Source organism: Trachurus japonicus, chromosome 11, assembly GCF_045865225.1.
Source record: "Trachurus japonicus isolate A0001 chromosome 11, Traja_1.0".
Taxonomy (NCBI): domain Eukaryota; kingdom Metazoa; phylum Chordata; class Actinopteri; order Carangiformes; family Carangidae; genus Trachurus; species Trachurus japonicus.
In genome coordinates, this window is record NC_140917.1 from 13,551,273 (window position 1) to 13,573,739 (window position 22,467).

The 22,467-nt window shown below is 43.1% G+C and overlaps 1 protein-coding gene across 3 annotated transcripts; it reads right to left on the reverse strand.

Annotated features, from left to right (window-relative positions):
- Window positions 1-850: 850 nt before the first annotated feature.
- On the reverse strand, window positions 851-22,034 carry bag6l (BCL2 associated athanogene 6, like). 3 transcript variants are annotated; one of them, XM_085791111.1, is made up of 25 exons: window positions 21,677-22,034; window positions 21,404-21,488; window positions 21,156-21,273; window positions 20,012-20,235; window positions 19,461-19,532; window positions 19,245-19,367; window positions 18,406-18,641; window positions 17,127-17,256; window positions 16,059-16,262; window positions 13,927-14,161; window positions 13,235-13,297; window positions 12,790-13,100; window positions 12,595-12,673; window positions 9,563-9,876; window positions 8,018-8,270; window positions 7,207-7,376; window positions 6,915-6,968; window positions 6,685-6,787; window positions 5,844-5,968; window positions 5,597-5,731; window positions 5,101-5,163; window positions 4,396-4,599; window positions 3,476-3,583; window positions 2,863-3,009; window positions 851-2,126 (listed from the first exon to the last, which is right to left on the reverse strand). In XM_085791111.1, exons 2-25 carry the CDS (start codon window positions 21,482-21,484, stop codon window positions 2,028-2,030), a joined length of 3,651 nt encoding a protein of 1,216 aa, XP_085647237.1. In that variant the 5' UTR covers window positions 21,485-21,488; window positions 21,677-22,034; the 3' UTR covers window positions 851-2,027. The 3 variants fall into 3 exon arrangements, with proteins under 3 accessions (XP_085647237.1, XP_085647239.1, XP_085647238.1); XM_085791113.1 differs by lacking the exon at window positions 21,677-22,034 and having other exon boundaries at window positions 21,156-21,295; XM_085791112.1 differs by lacking the exon at window positions 5,101-5,163 and having other exon boundaries at window positions 1,828-2,126.
- Between the last annotated feature and the right edge of the window lie 433 nt (window positions 22,035-22,467).

Below are 22,467 nucleotides of genomic sequence, written 5' to 3' on the forward strand. Positions count from 1 at the left end.
GGTCAACTTAAGACCCCAACCATCGTCTTTACAACATCCCGGCCTCCCAAGGGGCTTCACACTACTAGCAACGTTCATTCAATTTTTGATCAAGTTTCTCAGGGTCAAGCCAAGGTCTTGGTCTTGACTCGGACTCGACTACATTTTTATTTGGTCTCGGTCTTGACTTGGCCTCGACCCCCTTAAAGTGTTGGTCTTGACTCGGTCTTGACCACAACACTAGTGGACCATCTACCTCCTGAGCCACAGCTGACCAGGAGATCCTGTGTCCCCATTGCTGTACAACACCTGTCTCTAGTTATTGATGTGTACAATTACTATTATTTATGATTTTATTAGCTGTCGTTGTCATTCTCATTTTAACAGGCCTCTGAGGAGTTGTTTGTGAAGCTCAGACTGAGCCATCAGCTCTGCCTCTAACCCAAAAAAGGGCAAAGTGGTTAAGTGTGTGTGAAGCTGAGAGTTTTTTTTTTTTTTTTAATCAAAACAACTTTTGTTCCAGACTGTAAACATGTTTATTTCTGCTGTAAAAGTTTGATAATTTCCAATGGGAGTCTATAGGGACTTTTGGAGCCATCTAGTGGTCTTTAGATGAACTGCAGGTTATGATACTTCAGTGCAGGCTTCATTTTCCAGCCTCAGAGGATGCTGCCCAGCCTGATCGAGAATTACCTGAGCTAAAAACCAACCCTGTTGTTTCACAGTAAAAAATAAACCATGAGCTGTAAAGGGCCTGAAACACTTCCTGTCAACGTGTCGGCTGCTGTGTTGTGTAGATCACAGACTCGTCTAATCTTGTTGCAGCAGAAGTGTGTCTGTGTGACTCTGAACCTCAGACCTGAAACAAACACTGGTTTGAAGTTGATTTATTTCAGTGATGTTTACAAGCACAGAGTAACCGAGCTCTGCTAACTGTAGCTGTGCTCCTCACACACACACACACACACACACACACGCATACACACATACAGACAGCCACCATCAGGCTGTGGCAGCTAATAATAGTGCAGACACATAAGAGAAGACCGCACTGTGAACACACCAAATCATTTTGTGATGTTTAATGTCATTTCTAAAGTCATGATGCTAATAGATAAAAACCTGACGCCTTGGCAACAGCACTAGTAACCTGACTGACACTGACACAGCTCTATGACATCACTCCCCATTTACTTACTTATGTACAGTTTGTTCTCATTTACAGTTATACATACAGTATATATATTCATAATGCAAATACATGTGCAACAGAGGACAGAGGAGTATGATGCACTGTCGGGAAACATCTTCTCTTCATCTTAAGACTTTACTCTTGAAATATTGTGATTTTTTTTTTTTTTTTTTTTTTTAATAATAAACTTCCAGATTTATTTAATAATATTTCATAGTTTGTTTTCATGGTATCACTTTTCTCTTCCAGCTTTTCCTTAGTAATCTTACACCATTATGTTAACATTTTATCTTGTATCAATGCAGCTCTATTCTCATAAGTGAAACTATTTCTATGAACATTTATTTTCTCAGAGCGTTACGACTGAATTGTCCGTTCTTGTCCTAATGGTCCTGGCACTGGTCTGAGGCTCAGACTGTCTCGGACCGACAGAAGAGGGTTTTTCGTTCCCCACGTCATGTTTTTTTTTCCTCCTGTTCTCTCCTGCGCTGAGCTGCTGCAGCCAGTGTTTACTCTGACACTTGACTTCCCACCACGAGTTTCTCAGTGGAGTCAGAGAGCAGAGGGAATGTTTTAGTTAGATCAGTAGTTCCTCAGACCATGTGCCATGTGGAGGGTTCACAGTCTGCAGGGTTTTTTTTTCTCTTCCCCCCCCCATCCTAACCAAACTAGAGCAGAGGAGGAGGAACCGCTCGGCCGGCAGCCGTCGTCCTACGATGGGATATTAGCACACTACATGTACCGGGGAACGGATCCTGTTCTGGACCTGGCCCTCGCTCCTCTGTTCTGGACTTGAACCTGGACCTGGATCTGGACCTGGCCCCGCCCCCCATCTGTGGCACATGGCTGTAGAGGATTAGGAGTCTTCTATAGAAAAAGCTCGGTGTGTGTTGGGGAACCTCTGGGAGCTGTAGTTCGGATCATCCTGCACTCGCTCTTTGATGTCGCTCTTCACCTGCGGAGACAGAGACGCAGCGGAGTGAAGTTTACCCAGAGTGATGTTCTGCCCTTCAAAGGCAAAGTGCAGTATCTGTAAAAATGCCAAACTGAGAAAAACAGCCTTTTGTGTTTTTCATTGTAAGGTTTAAGCAATTATGAATATCTACCAAGTCTATAATTGATTAGATAAAGGTGGACTGAATTAAATGTATTTTGTAGTTTGTCTTTCTGACCAATTTTGACCGTTTTATGGCAGATACTGCACTTTTGCCTTGGTTTCACAGTGCTTTTTTGGATGGACAGCAAAATAAAAAGCCCAATAACTCTGGAAATTTTACCAGTACCAATATCAAATTCTACCAGATTGAAGAGAATACCGTATGCCATACTTTTGATTGGTCAAAAAAAGAAAAGACAAGAAAAAATGCAGCTACTGCACTTTGCCTTTGTTGGACAGTATTGTTTTGGTGTTGTCTGTATAAAATTGTGTATTATATTAAACTGGGCCATGTATAAACATACCTTGTTATTGTGCATTTAATACTCAGCTTTTCAAATAATACACAGGTTCATATAATCATGTTTTATACATGTACAGGTACAGTGAGTAGGGGGCCGTACCACTGCCATTTATAAATGGCACCTTGTTAGACTTAAATGATACCAATGCCATTATCAACAATGTCTGTCAATTGCACGATAAGCATGCATACAAGCTTTTTTGATCTTTTGTCTCGAGAGTCCGTCACTACCTGTTTGGTGTAGGCCTCCTGCAGCTCGGGCCTCTCCAGCTCCCCCTGCAGGCTGTTGGGGGCAGAGACGGGCAGGACGCCGGCGGTGCGAGCGGCTCGACTCACGGCGTCTGACAGAGACAGATGCGGTCCCTCACACTGGGTGGTCTACGGACGGAAACACATGACATGACATGTCAGGAAACGAGCTGCTCAGGATGTGGTTAGCTGAGTTTAGCATAAGCAAGGGGGGCTGAACTATTCTGAGAAGTCGACAGTTCAGCTGCTGCACACCTGTACACCTCTGACATCCAGGACACTCATGAGCACCGACCTTCACTGATTCAATCACAGTGGTCAGATCAGTTCACACCAGCTTTAAAATGTGCTTCAGTGATCGGATCTAACTTCCTGTTTTACATTTAAACAAATATGTTGTAGTTTTTAGCCAGTCTGACAGATGAGGGTTGGTCAGGACAGTGTGGTCAGGATACATTCATATTCACTCTGCTGACAGAGTGTGAAGGTTGTCTGAGTGATCGGAGCTCAAATGTGTCCTGAATGTGTCTCGGGTGCGTTTACACCTGAGCACCTGAACGGCAGAAACACAGACACATCACCCAACATGGCTCACCTTCCTCCTCTTGGCAGGCATCCCGTGCAGGTAGGCGTCCGACAGCGGCGGCTGAGCTTTGATCTTCCTCTGAGACAACATGTCGTGTCTGATGATGGGAACCCATTCCTGAGAGAGAGACACCGTGGGACAGTTATAAACCAATGAAGTGATGGCCACGGGTTCACACACACACACACGAGGAGCGAGTGACGCTTTGTTCTCCTCAGCATCATGAGACATAAACACATGTTGATGTAAATTTGACCTCAGGCAGGGAGCATGATGTGGTTCCATTCATCAGCACATAACTTTCAGTAAACTCTAAACTAATGAGATGTAATGAAACATTTGGAAACATTAATATCAAGAGGATACATTTTACAAAATCTGGAAACTTATGAATCAATGCAATAACTTCAGATTATGTGAGTTGGATGGAGACCCTGCAAGCTTGGAAAGGAAGGAAGAACAAACTCAGGGCTGAATATTATTATTTTTTGTCTATCTATCTATTCTCCTTTATATTTATTTTAAAGGGGACATATTATGGATATAACACTTTTTGAAGGCTCTTTAACAGATATTTGGGTGTTTAACTTGCCTTCCAGCCCCCAAAATTTGAGAATTGACAAAAATAAAATCTGTAATTTGCAGGCTTTGCATAATACCAGCCCTACCTGTGAGTACCTGTACCAGTGGAAGGGGCAGTAGCTCATTTGCATTTAAAGGGACAGGCAATGAAACCAGCTGTTCTGAACAGAGCTATTAAGAGCTGTGATGGTTGATCCTTGTTATGTGGTATTTTGACCGAAGTATGTCACAGGCATGTCTTTAAGACATCTGGGAACTGGGAACCCTAATTTGTGGAAAAAGGGTATAATATGTCTCCTTTAAAATGTATTTTCATTATTCTGTGTTTAGGAAACCTCGCTCCTTACAGGTGGGACAGCTGCCGCCCACGGCTCCACCTCAGGAGCCGCCGCCTCCTCCCGTCCTGTCGGGGCCGCAGCGGGACACTGATGAGTGTCTCCTGATGAGACGGTGCTGTCTCCAGGAGCCGCTCCCCTCTCTCCGCCGTCAGCTGACGTGGCCATGGCCTCCTCTGCTGTGGTGGCAGCGGCCGGAGACAAACTCTCCTCCATCTGTCAGAGGGAGGAGGGATCCAGTCAGCTTCAGTTTCATCTTGATTTGTCTATTGCAGCAGTTTGTTATGTATTGTTGCTTCTTTCTTTAGTTAAGTTTGATGATGCTAAATGATCTTTTACCGCACATTCATCTGACATGTTCATTACAGTATTTTGTGACCTCTTATTTTGCTGCTGCTGTTATTCATTGTGTTTCATTGTGTTTCTCTGTGTTTAAGACACTTTCAGAGTTGCTGTTATCCCAAAAAGAAAACATCCGGCTCATGTTCTCTCATCATCGTCCATCCTGCTGGACAGTACACACACTCTCTACAGTAAAATATGTGGAATAATCTGCTGCTGAAAACAGTCTCTAAGAAATGCTGAAGGAAAGAGAAGAGAAAGCTCTTTTCATAGGAGTGAAGCTTCATGTTTTCCAGTTATTATTTAAGATATACACGTTCAGTAGGAACCGACGGGCTCAGAGCTGAACCACAGAGACGTCAGAGACAGACTCACCTCCACACTGGGACTGTCTGATGGCTGCTGCGCTTCAGCCTCCGACCTCTGGTTCACATCCCCCTGAAATCACAGTGAAATCACATGTTTATGTGCATTTTGAATTTTGATTTTGACTCAATTAGTCCCTGAGAACTCATCTGGCAGATGTGAGGATGTGAAATAATCACATGTTCTCATTTAATGATCAGATTGATGCTCTGAGGCCTTGGCAGTGCAGTTGATGTTGACCTGCTGCTCATTACAATCACAGGTGTTGAGATGAATCTCCTCTCTCATCATCCTCAGCTTCATGTTTCCTTATCTCAGTTTACAACCATTTATTTTGTTGTAAGCTTTAATTTCCAAACAGTAAGTCTGCATCAATGAAAACTGTGTTATAACATGTTTTGAGTTCTGTATCTATGATTCAGTGACTCTACGAGCCAAATTAAAAACTAAACCAACTTGATTTCAGTGACGTCAGTGATGTTTGCGTCAGGACTGAGCCGATCACCTGTGTGTAGATGACGTAGTGCTGGATCTGGTCCTCTGTGACCGGGTTGTGCTCCAGGATGACGTGCAGCCTCAGAGACATCATGCCGGTGAGCCAGTTGACCAGACTGGGGTTGACTTCTGCAGACATCCTCCTCTACACAAACACACACAGTACACACACACGGCATTGACGCACACAGCGCATCGCATCACATCACATCACATCACACGAGAGAGAAGCGGCGTTAGAGATGACGTATACTGACGATGCGGTGGTTGATGACTGCGGTCAGCGCTCTCTGCTCTCCTCCGAGGCAGTACAGGTTCAGAGCCAGGCACTCGAACAGGCCCCGGGTGCACAGCAGCAGCAGGCGAGGGCCAAACGTGTGATCTAGCACCGAGGACACACAGGGGATGCAATGGAGGAAATTGAATCACCATTAGGCTTTGTAACACGATTTTTGCACAATTTACCTTGGTAATATCTCCCTCACGATCAATATTATGGACAAATATTTGGTTAAAATATGTTACAAGACGGTGGCAAACAAAAGAGTCCCCGTCTCTTGTGGATTGTAATTGTAATTGTAAGAGAAATACATAGACATGGAAAAGCTGAGTTTTTCCCTTGAAATTGTGTTTTTTCTAACAATCTAAAATACACCAATATATGGACTTAAACTTTCGTTGGATTGGATCTAAAATCGATGTACCCACTCAAAACTTACTGTACAGTTATATAAGAAGTGTGATGTTCTGTCTTGATGTGGAGACAAGAATATGTAACATGGAATAAAAAGGACTGAACTGTTTCTAAACCCTGGATCCAGCTCTATCTCTTAAATTGTATAAATGTTATCATTGTGACTAATTTACCCCTGCTTATTTACTCTTGCCCATCTGTGCCTTTTTCTTATCTTTTTTCTTCTTTTTTTCTCTGTCTTTGTATACTGTAATATAAATGACTCAAGACAAAAAACAAACAAACACAAAAACTAGAGCTTTGACAGAATGATGATGATAATTCACAGTCTCTCGACTGTCTTTAGAGTCAGTCTGCCTGCAGTCTGTTTTCCAGGTCGCCAGCCTCCTTGAGCAGTGCCTTACCGCTGCAGCGCAGGATGTGTGAGGCCATGTGTGTGAACTGCTGCCGGAGGAAGGACAGGTTGGTCTGCACGATGTCCACTCCTTCTCGCACTGTCACTGTGGCCTGGACACACAGCACACAGGGTCAGCACATCAGGTGGGAGAAAGAGGTCATTATGTGTGTGTGTGTGTGTGTGTGTGTGTGTCTGTGTGTCTGTGTGTCTGTGTGTGTGTGCGTGTGTGGTCCTTACAAAGCTCTCAGCTATGTACTCCTCCAGTCCGTTGATCAGGTCTTCAGCTGCTGTCTGCGGAGAGAACAAAATGTTTTTGTCCTAACTGTGAAAATCAAACCAATGCTGCTCTGAATGATCATATCCAGTCTGAATCTGAACATTTTTAATCATTGTAGCAGCTGCATTTAAAGACACTATGACATTTTTGTGAAAAATAAAAGAGAAATTAATTTATAATGAAGAGAAATCAACAATCCAGAGGTGCAGACTGTATGCAGCGGGACAGAGCTGCAGCTGCAGCAGCACTTACAGCGATGTTGGCGTCAGTGGGCTCCCGGCCCTGGAGGTAGTGCTCAGTAAAGAAGTCAGTGAGCTGCGGCCGGATGCGGGTCAGAGGCTGGGCGTTACCATGGAGCAGCAGCACCATGTCCACCATGGAGAAGCTCTGGCAGACCAGGGACAGCAGGTCGCCAAAGAACCCTGGTGGTGTGAAATGTGAAAGGAAAACACTTTAATTAACATAGTGATAATTGCAATATATCACTATCATAGCAATATACGTTTAATAGCAACTCTAACAATTATTCTATTTAATAGTAACTCTAACAATTATTCTACACAAATGAAAATAATTATATAATAATTTGGACGAACCAGGGTCTGTCCTCTTCCCAGTTCGTCCAAATTTGACGAACCGGGAAGAGGAGCTTCGAGAAGCTTCCGCTACAAAACAAGCTTGAAATATAGACTTATTAAATTTTTTTGGGGACAATTTCGCATTTCGAGGCTTCAATACAAGACGGACATTACATACGAGCAGCATGGAGGTATTTGGATGTTTTTTGGTGTGTCTTTTTGTTACGAAGACAGTTGGTATCCATTTGCAACCGTTATATGGACATGCACTGCTACGCCGAGACCCCCTGTAACTCAGAGAAGCCACAGATAACTCTGAAACTTCTCCCAGCCCTTAGTCGACATGAGGGTGAGTAGATAATGAGTGAAATTTCAATTTTGGGTGAACTATCCCTTTAACTTCACCAATAAAAATTAAAAATTAAAAAAAAAATAGTGAAGACGTGTTTTTCAGTGTTTGTGTCTGAATCATCCTGCCGACTCACCCACGGCGTCCCCGGAGCCCGGAGTGAAGAGGTTGCTGGTCTGGGACAGCCTCTGGATGAACTGGGCGATGCTCTCTCCGTTGCCCTGCTGCGCCCCCAGCGAGCTCATCATGGTGGACAGGACGCCCTGCACGATGCCGGTGAACAGCTCCGGGCTCAGGGAGTCTGTGCCTGCGCCGCTGCCGTCCTGGGCCGGGGCGGCGCTGGTGGACGGAGGAGGCGGGGCCGGGGTGCCGGGGCCGCTGGCCGGAGGCTAGGCGGGAAACAAACACTTTTAACCAACGTGTTCAACCCGGGGCAACGCAGGAGGTTGGTGACGTGGTGAAACGCAGCCTCCAGCAGAGATCAGCATGTTTTTATACTGCTGTACATGTAACAGGGCTAATAGGTTACGAGGAGCACAGTGGCCCCTAATTTAAAATTTTAGTAGCGCAAGTAGAACATTTAGAGGGGCCACAGTAAGTTGGCTTGAATATTCACATTTCCTTTTCATTCAGGATCCTCCCACACATTGCTCTGACACTTGTACTGACAGATTACAGATTATTGGAGTCGTAATTTCCAAGTTTCACCAGTGTTAGAAAAACCCTGAAAATTTACTGGTAAGTAGATGAAAAATTTACTTGTATTGTCTAAAATTTTAGGGGCAAAATGACAGTCTGGAGCCCTGAGTTTACATAACATAATCTGTTATTATATCAATATATTTCTAATATAAGTTTTTCTTTTTTTCCAGACACATGTGGTGATGACGAAAAGACAAAAGAAACAAAACAAAACAAACGTATGAGACAATACAGAGTAACGGGTGTGACTAACATATAGGATGGAGCTTAAAGGTCCAGTGTGTAATAATTGTCAAGGTAAATACTACCCATGAATAGTGTATAAGTGTATAATCGCTAAAAAATAAAATGTGTTTGGGTTTCATAGCCTTTTAATTATTCTTTTATATATACATATAGCAAGGGTCTTGCTTTAGAGAGTGCCGCCATGTTTGCACGACAGCCCGAACGGAAAATCCAGCCAGCCAGAGAGCGCGTTTAGCGAGTTTCGAGTTCATAAATAAACCAACAAAGAAGGCTGAAGAAAAGAAGGAGTAGGAAACAGCAGACATATTGTAAAATGGTTTAGATCTTCACCTCATCACTCCATGCTCCTGAAATAACTCTCAGTCGTGGCAAACAAGATTTTTTGGGCCACCGTCACTTTGCTGACAGGAGAGCTAAGTGCGAGCGAGCGAGCGCTGCAAACTAGAATCTGAACGCTAGATATCACCGTTTTCCCCCCAATTTTACACACTGGACCTTTAAAGACAACAGATATCATGCAGTGATGATCCTGGGTCAGGCAGTCCTACGGTGGTATAACAACTACTAATAAAGATAATATTAATAATAACAATAATAGTAGTAGTAGTTTTTCAAGTTTTTCAATGACTGTCCATGACTCTGCAGATGAACAGTCCAGTTTTTCTGTTTTCTGTACATGGGGATGAGACCCTGACCTTCCTCCCCCTCCCGTGTCAGTGGTGGGTGAACTCACTTGTGTCAGGTCCGACATGCCCTGGAAGAAGCCCGGGACCCCCGGCAGCGTCACGGTGATGGAGGGCGCCGGTCCGGAGCCCCCGCCCCCGAGCCCGGCCGCTCCCCCCAGCAGAGAGCCGAGCAGCTGGGCCAGATTCCCCTCGGCGCTGCCCTCAGCCGGCTGCCCCACCGAGGCCGTGCTGGTGGTGTGTGTGGACGTCTGTCCGGAGGTGTTGGCGGAGAGAGGGGCGGAAGACACGGTGGACGAGTCGGACAGAGACGAGGTAGAGAAGGAGGGCTGGGGGCCGGCGGAGGACGTGGTCACAGGATCACCTTGGGGACAAAATAAGAGACACCAGCTCTGAGATCAGTATCTGAGTTTTTAGAAAATCTGAAAGTGAATTAAACACAATAAACCAACAAAACTAATACTATGGTCTTCATATTGAGACAGGCACAGTAGAAGACGATAGATTTGTAATTTATGTGAGAGGTGGAGAATGAAATTAATTTTGTGTTATACTGTCCTTTCTATGACTTTATAAGACAAAAACTGCTTAGTAGTGGGGCGGATTAGCTAAACAATCGTTCACTTTGTGATAAAAGCATGAAATTTAGTGGATGTGTTGGTGAATATGTTTCAAACAAATCTGGATATTGGGCCACCTCAAAAGCGCCCCCTAGTGGCCGTGGCAGCCATTTGTTATGCGAATAAATGAATGTTTAATATAAACTGCCCTTTTAATAATACCAACTGGTGATGTATTGTATATTGTTGGAAAGCCTGATTAGTCACCTTTACAACGAGGTACAGCTTGTAAGGATCGTGCATTCATGGAATGAGCAACGGGGCTAAACGTGTGGGTAGCGCACCCCAAAAATGTGCATCCCCTGTGGGGCGGATTAGCTCAATAAATCACAAGAATTGTTTATTTTGTGGTAGAAGCACAACATTTGGTAGATGTGTTGCTGGATATGTTTCAAACATTTTTGGTTTTTAAGGACCCTTAAGGTGTCTACTTAAGATTTTTGCTTGTTGCCCGGGTCAACTAATGTTCCAGGGGGGTTTTTTGCCGGCCATTTTGAATTTATGTCCGCAAGAATGGCCAAAAAAATGCCAATTTTCATACCTCCTCAACCAGACATCATACAAAGACAAATTAACACACTTTTTCCAATAATTATGACACCAGGAATCAAATGGAAAGGTCGCTGGGATGGTGAAACCATTCTTTATCAGAGAAAAATGAACTCTCCAGTAGTGTTTTTGTATAAATCAATTCGTCATTATTGAGCTAATCCGCCCCACAGGGGATGCACATTTTTGGGGTGCGCTACCCACACGTTTAGCCCCGTTACTCATTCCATGAATGCACGATCCTTACAAGCTGTACCTCGTTGTAAAGGTGACTAATCAGGCTTTCCAACAATATACAATACATCACCAGTTGGTATTATTAAAAGGGCAGTTTTTATTCATCTTTCATTTATTCGCATAACAAATAGTTGCCACAGCCACTAGGGGGCGCTTTTGAGGTGGCCCAATATCCAGATTTGTCTGAAACATATTCACCAACACATCTACCAAATTTCATGCTTTTATCACAAAGTGAACGATTGGTGTAAAATATTGATCTTATCCGCCCCACTATAGTAAGGTAGATCCAAATAACGAATTGGTGTGTGTGTATGGTTGGACGATGCTGAGAAGCTAAAACATCTTTTTCAGTCGAATATATTTGCATTTTCTTTATTTCTTGAAAAGGCTTGGGCAATGAGACGACGAGCGATATATAGATGAGTGCTGAAAGTAATCTTAAGTTGTTTATTTAATAATAAGTTTATTTGAAAACGGGGACAGTGCACATTAAAGGACAATTCCGGGCAAATTCAACTCAAGGGTGTATTTTCCTATCATTTTAGGTCTAAAAGAATGAATCTGAAGATTTTCAGTTTAATCGCTCCTGTTTTGCGGTAGTTGCGTCTGTCCGTGCATCGCCACGGCAGCAATGAATGGGAGTGGATGTAAGTTCCGCTGTTTAGGCTGTTTCCAGCCCTCAAAGCCGCATTTTTTTTCCACAGACAGCATCAGATGGCTACTCAAACATGCACCGAGAAGTTTATTTACTTCAAGCAAGCCCGGAGTCTCGCACGAGCCCGAAGTTGCAGTGCTGGTGTATTCAGGCGCAGTAGGAGCTACCGTTCGTGTCATAAACACAGGAATATCAACTCTTGACCTGCTTCAAGTGTACATTTTTTTCCACAGACAGCGTCAGGTGGCCACTCAAACATGCGCCGAGAAGTTTTTTTTACTTGAAGCAAGTAAAGAGTTGATATTCCTGTGTTTATGACACAAACGGTAGCTTTTCCCATTGCATGTGAACACACCGCGCACGGCAACTGGGTCTCGCGCGAGACTCCAGGAGACTTTGAATTAGATCTAGTTTTACAAACATGTCGGCTTGCTTGAAGTAAATAAACTTCTCGGTGCATGTTTGAGTCGCCATCTGACGCTGTCTGTGGAAAAACATTGTAGCTTTGAGGGCTGGAAACAGCCTAAACAGCGGAACTTACATCCACTCCCATTCATTGCTGCCGTGGCGATGCGGGGACAGACGCAACTACCGCAAAACAGGAGCAATTAAACTGAAAATCTTCAGATTCATTCTTTTAGACCTAAAATGATAGGAAAATACACCCCTGAGTTGAATTCGCCTGGAATTGTCCTTTAATAACACTGCTGTAAATGCGCCAGAATTAGCCAAGAGGCTATTTTTCATCTGTAGTCCCTAGACAGATGTTAAAAAGTCACCCTAAAAACAGAATATGAACATGAGAAATAAGATAAGATTTATGTGTCACACTTGTGTGGCAGGTAACACCAACAGGAAGGAGCGTCTCATTTTTTGTATTTGATTTCTTGTAATCCCATATGGAATGGGCCACAGTGGTGGCATGACACAAAAATAAAAAATTCATTCATTCATTCATTCATTCGATACAGAATGGATCCTTTGGATTTGTTGGCTGTAGGAGCCGGCGGACACTGACCTGGTTGCCCCGGCATCAGGAGCTGTCCCACCAGACCGCTGATCATCTGGGTGAGGGAGGACGGAGCCAGAGGTGCGCCCTGCTCACAGAGGTAAACAAGCAGCTGTTTGTTTTGTCTCTGTCTGATTCATCAATAATTAAAACAAAACAAAACAAAACAAAACAAAACAAAACAACAGTTAGCGGTGGTCTGACCTGTCCTGGCTGCTGGCTCGCCGTCGGCACCGTGGCCCTCAGGTTGATGGTGGTTCCTCTGGTTCCCACCGGCTGCGGGATGCGAGGGGAGAAGGACGGTCTGGTGATGACCACCCTGGCCTGAGCCGGGTGGGGGGGCTGCTGGGACGCGGCCGCCTCGGCGCCGGGCGCGGATCCGGGGCCGGACGCCGTCTGCTCCGGGTGTCCCGCTGAGGCGGCGGCGGCCATGGCGGCGGCCTGATGGGAGATCTGGTGCACGATGGCCTGCATGAACTCGGGGGGCAGACCCGGGAAGTGGACCGGCGTCACTCCTGAACACAGAGGGAGAAGGTGTGTCCTTTTACTGACCACAACTTGGATTTTTGACTTATATCCAAAGTTCTTGTGAAGGAAGTGACAGTCGTTACCATAGCAACCATGTACCCACACACAGAGCAGAACTCACCGGGCTGGCCGGGACCCGCAGCGTTCGGCTGTCCAGGAACCTGGGACCCAGCGGCCGACTCACCTGGAAATAAACAATCACATGAACAGAAATTGAACCTCACACATTCGTCTTCACTGTTACTTTATTTCTAATTTATTTCTAAAACATAATTTCCCCCTTTTTTACTTATGTATTATTTGTATTATTAATTTATTGTGTATTTAGTTTTTTTTTCTGTCCTTCTTTAGTTATTTATATTTTATGTTTGTTTATGTAGCTGTTTTGTTGTTATGTCTTGATTATAGTTGGGTGGACATGGTTTCTTTGCGGTTTGGGGCAAGATTATTAAGTTCCAGTGGTTCAGAGTATGTGTACACTATACTTTTGCACATACTCTGATTCTACGTCTCACGTACTGTAGTCTGCTGGCTACACACACACTTCCCTACACAAGTACAGAGAATTGATAAACATAAACCTGACATATCATACATAAGGAATGGCGATGATAAAATAAGATAATCATGATAAAATCAAAGAAAAAAGAAAACACTAAACTACTCAAGGGGTGTTCACAAACTCCCAAGCAGCGCTGTTTATGCAACTTAGGAAAACACAGTAAAATCAAGCTTCTGGTCTACGATATGCACTGAACTCTCTGGGCCACCGTAGATTGTGTCTCACGGAGAGTCTCGGCCGCTCACACTCACCGTCGATGTTCATCTGCATCATGACCACGGGCTCCATGGTCTGGTGGGTGATGCGGATCACGCGGGGCCCCCCTCCCCCCTGTCCCGGCTGATGAGCGGCCCCGTTGGGCTGGACGGGCGGAGCCTGGTCGGGAGCCCGCTGATCCGATTGGCCGGTGCCCTGAGAGGGTTGGCGCTGTCCCTCGGCCGTCTGTCTCCCATTAGACGTCATGGTTACTGTTGTTCCCAAGTTTATCTGGAGGAGACAAGACATGTTTACTTGTTGGTGCTGGGCCAGTCATGTAAACAACACATCAGGTCACATTACTGTCAGCGATCGCCACAGCAGCAGATAGAGTCCTGCACAAGCCGCACAAATGCACAAATAGCTGCACAAATATGACTCCAGGACAAGTGAAAGTTGTTCAGTCACATTTTAAAAGCAGTTAAACAGCTGGATTTCATGGTCTTAAAACTCTTTACTATTCAAAAATTCATTGTTTTTGCATCAGGACATTGTTGTCTTGTTCCACATTTACAAAACCTGTCTCTGAAACATTGCACTGACTGAAATGAACCTGTATATAGTGACTGAAGTCATTTAACCAACCACAGCGTAAAACAACTATAAAACAGCAACTACACTTCTACAAGTTTATATGGAACTACATGCTGCATTTCTTGGTGCTTTCTCAAGTTGGACAGCAGACATTAACATGATTTCTAAATGTGTCCAACACTGACTTCAGATCAGATTGTGGTCTCTGGTGTGGAGTCTTCTGCCTCATGTTTATTATACTGTACATCCTCAGGACACAGTGGAGGTGTTGCTGTGATGGATTTTAATCCTGTGATAAACACAGTGCATGGTCTTTCCCTCTTTCAAAATAAGAGAAAATGTATTCCTCTTGACTAAAAGCTGTTTCAAAATAAGAGTACTTCATTTGCAAAAGTTGGAGGCAGAAACTGAGATACTCTCTAGGTTGAAATAATTAAAAGCCTTTTCACAAAACATTTATCATTTTGACTTCTATTTCAAATAAACTAGTTATAAATAAACTAACTCTGGCATATGGTGTTTTATTTGTGCTGTGATCATTTGTCTGACATCTCATACTGGCACCACCACAAAAACTAAAGCATTTGGTTTGATATTTGTTAGCCTAATATGTAATTTTATTAAAGAACAATGTGAACACATTTCAGCATGGCCTTAGATTAAAATCTTTTTTAATTTAAAGCCCCTGTACAGACTTTTCATTTAGTGTTGATTTTGGCGCCCCCTGTGGACGAAAGCAGTGGTGTTTTGCCGGAATGAAGACTGCATTTCCCACTGTCATGAAGACGTTTGTCTGGCCGGCGCGTGTAGATTTGTTTTGGTCCGACCCGACCATGCCTTCCAGAGCTATAGAATTAGACTACTTAGAATAGCTTTTCTTCACACTGATGGGCTCATTTGCTGTTGTAGGTAACAGAGACACATCAGCAGAAACCAGAGACTTTTGCGTATCCAGTTAAAAGCTCAGTACAGGGGCTTTAAGGCCATGCTGAAATAAAGGCTTTTTATTATTTCAACCTAAAGAGTACCTAATTTTATTCTACCAACTTTTACAAATGGGATCCCCACACTGAAGATCACCAGAGGTAGTGACCAAGAGACTTTTCACATCCATGCAGCACTCATTGCATGTGTTTTTTTGACAAGAGTACAGTACTTCATTTCTAGAGAGAAATTAGTATTTTTACTTTTTTCATCACTAACTCACTTTCAACTAAACTAGCTCTACTCCTAATAATGTCTCCTGCCTTGTTTTCCTCAATAATTCAATTCAAATTTAGTAAATTAGTAATATTTTGTATTGTAAAAAACGTTTCTAGTAAAAAGCAACAGTTTTACCCTCTTTATTCAGCCTCTGGGCTCCACTGCACCACGAAGCCTGAGGCTCAGAGCTACATGTAGGTATCAAGCAGCTGTTGCCCAGTTAAAAATTAGCACATGTGAGAAACCACACAGATGTTTTGTGAACATCAGGAAATCCCAGCAAAGCAGCAACTGTAATCTACTCACAACGAGCTGTGACCTACTCTAACAGATGGGCCTTGATGAACGACCCCCCCCCCCCACGGTGACTCACAGTGCGGTGGGAACCTACTGGGATGGGCATGTGCGGCAGCCCGGCCTGGAGCAGGACTGGGTGGGTGTAGTGGGCCATGGGGCGGACCACATACAGGTGGCGCGGAGGAGAGGTTGCCAGGTTGCAGCGCAGGTCACCGAGGACAACCAGGGTGTTTCCGAGGAGACGCAGGGCATCTCCAACCAGGTTGAGGATGCGCTGATCCTCCTCTCTTTCCTGTGTCTGTGAATGGAGAAGCAGACGACAGAAGAAAGAACAACATGTCATGACTGAGAGTTAATGAGATTATAGTCTTTTATTTGTGCAGGTGAAAATGGGTAAATCAAAAAAAAAAAAAAAAAATTAGTCAAAGCAGTTTTCATCTGCAAAAACACAACATTCCTTTATTGTCTCACTGTCATTTACGGATTATTGTATTGTTGTGTAAAGCAATCACTTTCTAATGTTCTGATAGGACCATTAGTGTTACAGTATGTAACTGCACGTAAAAGACTGGTGACACATCCTCCTTAAAACTATTGTTTTGTTCTTTCGTTTCTTTTATTGTTATTTAAATATATTGATCATTTATCTCTTTGTGTAATTTCCCTATGATAATTTTGGAACTCCAAAAGCGTTTTGATAACTCTGAAAGTTCTCCAAACCCTTCCATGGCATGATGATGAGTAGAAAATTGGTGAATTATCGATTTTGGGTGAAGTATCCCTTTACTGTAAGTTCTGAAAATGTGACAGAACTTGTTTTTCTACAGTAACTGGTGGCACTGCAGCTCTTTAAATCAACAAACATGTCAAATGTACTGATGTGATTCTTCCAGGACTGACGGGGGCGGTACAGTATAATAACACCACAAGTGGCAAATAAGAAACCGGCTGCAACAGCAGGTCCACTGCTAATGACTAATGACCAGAAACCAGAGTCACAGAGTATCCCTAATGAAAGCAGGAAGTGACTATTAATCAATTAAAGTTAGACACAACACATAAGCCGAAACCACTCCCAACAACACTGATGAGGCTTTTCCTACCGAACCGTTTTCATGTGTCATACTGTGAGTGTTGTGATGTTGCTTCACTCCCTTCTTACGTTGTTGTTGTAGTCTGCTGATGTGGCGGCTCCGAGGATGGAGTGGGTCCTCTCTATGAAGGGGCGGAGCCTCTCCTCCACCCTCCTGACCTCGGACAGAACCTCCACAAACTCAGCTGGACTCGGGTGACTGAAGGACGAACGCAGAGCACAGGTGAGTGTGTTTACATTACATTTTCATCTAAAGAAAAGCAGAGACAACCAGAAGACAACAGCTGACCTGCGTTTGTAGTGATTACAACGGTTGCATGAAAAAGCTAGACACAGTGCATGGTGGGTAATCTTTACTCAGGACAGACTGTGCACAACACGGTGATATGAGCCGATTCACTTGGCTAAACATGAATGTGGCCTTGTGAATCAGCCTGAGGGATTTTCTTTAAATGTGGAATAAAGGACAAACTGATGAGATTTTGGTGAAAATCAAAATCAAAAGTCAGTGTGATCACACAAAACATCATGATAACTCAGGTTCATATTGTTTCTGACTCTGGATAAACAGGGATGTAACCTGAAACGAAGCTGATTCTAGTTTTCTTTTCCTATACAGTTACATAGGCAGCACACTGGTATATGTTTATACATTACAGGGATCCATCCTTCTGTAAACCATCGTTATTGTTTTAATTAAAGCCTATAGAGGTCTTAAATAAAAAAGAAAACAGAAACAAAAAGGCATGTTGACAGAGAAAGAGTAAGAGAGCTGCAGCCCTGTCACAGGAACACACAGCTAGAGCAGAAACTTTTCTTCATGATAAGTTTTAGACCAGGCCTATTCAACTGCTGGCCTGTGGAACAACTCCAGCCTGTCAATCAAGTCTGACTGGCCTGTCGATCAATTATAAGATTATAAATACATTTCCGCTATAATTATTGCAGCATCTATCTTAGTAAACTGTCAGTAGCAGTCAGTCAGTGCTCCAACTGTTAAATTAAAACGTGTGTTCTTAGCATTGATAAGCTGAAGTTGTCGATTCTGCTTTGGTACTGGCAGCAGTTTTAATTTTGTTGTACTGTTCATAATATGATGACAATAAAGGCACTTTGACTAGAAAAATTAAGAAATAGATAATTGTGACATAATTCACTTGCTTTTGATTTTCACAGAAAATAACTACACTGAATAAACTTAATAAAAAACAGTAGCTGGTCTTTGCCAAGATTGGGGTTGAACTAATTTGCATATTGAAACCTGATTACAGAGACGCAATCAAGATCATAAAACACATTTTTCCCATGTTAGCACCAGGTGTGGGCGGGGTCGTGCAGGGTGACTTACTTGGGACCGGCGCTGGCTGCTCCCTCCGTCTGGGTGGAGGTGGAGGACGATGGAGCAGCAGCAGCAGCAGCAGCAGCAGCAGCAGCAGCAGGAGGAGCAGCAGCAGGAGGAGGAGAGCTGGTGTCCATGGGCTGTGACGCTGCAGCTCCACTCACAGAGGAGGAAGAGGACGGTGAAGAAGAAGAGGACTGGGAAACCTCTGGCTCTGGATGGGAGCTGCTGTCACCGGACACTCCCTACACACACACACACATGTAGAGTCAGTGCTGTCAATCATCATAATAATAACGATAACACCATTAAAACATCTGTTTCATACCGGTCCACATCCCTCATTTGATTTTATTCTCAAAAATAATGAGTTTTCTTGTTACATCTCATATAAATAAATAACCCAAAGCATGATGGGAACTGTAGAGCCAGAAGTAAAGGAACATACCGTACATAAATACACGTACCTGCCACAACAGTAGCCATTTTTAAAAACAAACATGTCTTTGCTTTTTTTTGTTTTTTTGTAGAGGCTGTGTTTGGGCTTAGTTTAGACTTGTGGTATGGTATGTATGTATTTTCTTGTTGAAAACTAATAAAAGGTGAATTACAAAAAAAAAAAAAAAAGTTTGAATTTGAATAAATCAAACAAAAATGTCTGATAATGCATCCCGACCTGCATGTCATTCCCCTTCTCTCTGCCTCCCCATTTCCTGTCTCTCTTCTCTACACTATCAATTAAAGGCAAAAAGCCCAGAAAATATACTTAAAAAAAAAAAGAAACTGTGTGATGTTAGAACAGCTGAAATGATCCGTGCCGTGTGGCGATGACAGCGTGATGATCTGACCTCCAGTCTGTGGATCAGAGCGTGAGCGTCCCTGAGCAGGTTCTCGGCCAGCTGCAGCCTCATCCTGGGCTCGCTGTGCATCGACTGGTCCAGGTTGATCTGCACGTCCACCGAGCCGTTGCTCTGCACATATAAAGAAAGAAAACACGAAGAGTGAGAGGAAGAGGAAGAATGAGGCACAAAATCACAACGACTGGCGATAAAACAAGCCTTTACCCCGGAGCTGGTGCTGACCCTGGTGTTCCTCCCGGCGTCGCCAACTCCCGCCATCATCTGCTGAACGGACATCTACAAGACAAACCCCAGGTGTGACAAGATAGATAGATAGATAGATAGATAGATAGATAGATAGATAGATAGATAGATAGATAGATAGATAGATAGATAGATAGATAGATAGATAGATAGATAGATAGATAGATAGATAGATAGATAGATAGATAGATAGATACTTTATTAATCCCGAAGGAAATTCATCTGTCAGCTGCTCCAAACATTCTGAAATAAAGTACTTAGCTAATGCAGACAGATGTAGCAATAATATAAAAGAGTAAAATAAAGTATAAAATATAACTATATATATACAAACTCTCACCTATATATATATGCATATATATACAGTATGTACACATATATATACACACACACACTCTCATATAAAAGAAATACAATTCATAATTTCATGAGCATGACACCGCTGCTCGCTCAGAAAAGCAGCGTGAGCTTTCTGTTTGCTCGCAGCACGTTCATCAATTCATCCTCCCCACCTGCAGCTGCTGGGGGTCCATGATGTTGACGGGCAGGTTGAAGGTGCCCAGCATCACGTAGCTGTTGGCGTTACGGTCGTGTGGTGCACCCTGGGAGGACGCGTGGCCGCCGCCGCCACCGCCGCCCTCTGCCCCGCCCGTGGAAACGCCCGCGCCGCCGGAGCCAGACATGGTGGCCTGAGGCGGGGCTCGCTCCACCAGATGGATCACCTTCCCATCCACATCTGAGGGAGAAACACAGGGATGGACGCCATTAGAGAGTGAGAAAACATTTTATCACTTTGATTTCTATTTTAAATAATCTATCTATAAATAACACTGGCATTTTTAGCATTTTCAGTATCTGAGCTGTGACATCTCATAAACCCGTTTAGCAGCGAAGTACTGGCACCATTGCAAAACACAAAAGCATTCAGTCAGTTTAGCCTAATATCAATGTAATTTTAGTAATGTCAGAACAACACGAGACAAATATTTGATATATATGAGTAAATTGAGCAAATGTATTGCATATCAATATTGTACTAAACAGTTATATTAGGAATAACAAAATTCAATAGGAAGCATTACTCATTTGTTGCATCACTTAATATTCATCCTGGTGCTTCGATGGTTTCACTTCCTTCAACTGCTTAACTAACTGCAGTTATTGCAAAACTAAAGCAGCATCTGACACTTTCTTTTCTTCCTGAATTAAACATGTTAAAATTACAGCTGTGAACCTGACACACCCCCAGACTGACAGTGGTGCTAGATCATAGATAGATAGATAGATAGATAGATAGATAGATAGATAGATAGATAGATAGATAGATAGATAGATAGATAGATAGATAGATAGAGGAGGAAAGAGATGCAGTACTCAGATCTCAGTACTATAGTGATAAAATCAATAAACAACACATAATAACTAATACATATATAAAACCATTGTCAATATTAATATAGGATGTTGGTAGAGTACTTTATGCTACAGATAACACTCTTCTGCTCTGTGCAATTTAGTAATGATTTTTTATCTATATCTAATTAACGCTGTAATACAAACTCCATATTTTAACAGTATTAAGGCCAAAGCATCCCCGTCCACTACAGGTTTTTTAACAGTGCTGCTGCAGCCTGTGTGGCTGTGTGGTGAACTCACTGTATTCAGTCAGCGTCCTGTCATCCTGCAGCACTCTGCCCTGGTAGATGAGCCTCTGCTTGTCCACTGGGATCTCCACTGACGACGCGATGTGCTCCTTGAACTGCTTCACGGTCAGCTGGGAGACAACACACAGCACACTACCTTGCATTGAAACGGGAAGGGGAAGGGGAAGATGAAGGGGCAGGGGGGGGCGAGTTTTTAAACAGAGCAATGTCTTCTCTAGACAGGCACAGTAAGAGCATTACCTCGCCTCTGACTTTGTAGCTCCTGCTCTGAGAGTCCAGAGTCTTCACGGTGACTTCGATCATGTCGCTGGACTCTGCCATGTTTCTAAAAATGGTTGAAATAATAATAAAGTCAGAGCTGCTGGTTGAGCCATAGCTATCCACTATTCACTACTGTGCAATAGAGACAGTGTTAACCTGAGGGAGTGGGGAGGGGCAAGGGAGAATCTAGCAGCAGCTACTTCATATACCTTTATCTGCTTTTCTGCTAATTAATATAATATAATGAGGCACCTGCTTTCAGACAGCTCCACAGCCTGGTTGTTGTTGTTGTTATTAGCCTGTTAGCCAAAAGATAGCTAACGCTTGGTAATAATCCCAGTCACCGGGAGGCTAAAGAGCGATAACGAGCTAATCTCCCACGGGACACCGACGTTGTCCAACGGTCAGCAGGAAAGCCGGCTCCTCCTCGTGCTGTAAAATATATATATATATATTTTTTTTACAGTCTATCACCACAGGCGAGGCAATAAAAAAAGAGAAAGACACCTTTGACACCGCTGTCAAAGAGTGTGCGCACTCAGGTTGATCCGTTAGCCGCCGACTAGCTGCGATAATAAACCACGGCAACGAATCTGACGTCACATGACCCCGGTGACGTAATCAAGCGGCGCCCGTGTCATGAGCGCTTCAGTGTTTTGATTTTTTTTTTTTTTCAGCCGTCACAGTGTGAACTGTTCATTTCAAGTCTGCTAATAATTATTTCCTTTAAAAAATAAATTATTATTCTGGTTATTATTATGATTATCACAATTATTATGATTATTATTATGATTATCACAATTAATATTATTATTGTTGTTATGATTATTATTATTAATAAAAAACAATAATAATCAGAATACTGTAATGTCAATTGTGTATACGCGATATATATTATTGTTATACTATTATTTTTCTTCTTCTTTTTAGTTTAATTTGTGTTATTGTTGTTATTATTTCTATTATGTGTATTTTTTTATTATTGTAAAATTTGGGGAGGTGAAAATAGTCCCAAGTATTGTTAGTGTAGCATGGTAGAATAG

Coding starts and splice junctions, on each gene's coding strand:
- bag6l (XM_085791111.1), bottom strand. CDS start 21,484: ATGGCAGAGTCCAGCGACATGATCGAAGTCACCGTGAAGACTCTGGAC. Junction 6,969..7,206: donor CCACTGACGCCAACATCGCT/GTAAGTGCTGCT, acceptor TTCTCTCCGCAG/ACAGCAGCTGAAGACCTGAT. Junction 3,584..4,395: donor GGGCGGCAGCTGTCCCACCT/GTAAGGAGCGAG, acceptor TCTCTCTCTCAG/GAATGGGTTCCCATCATCAG.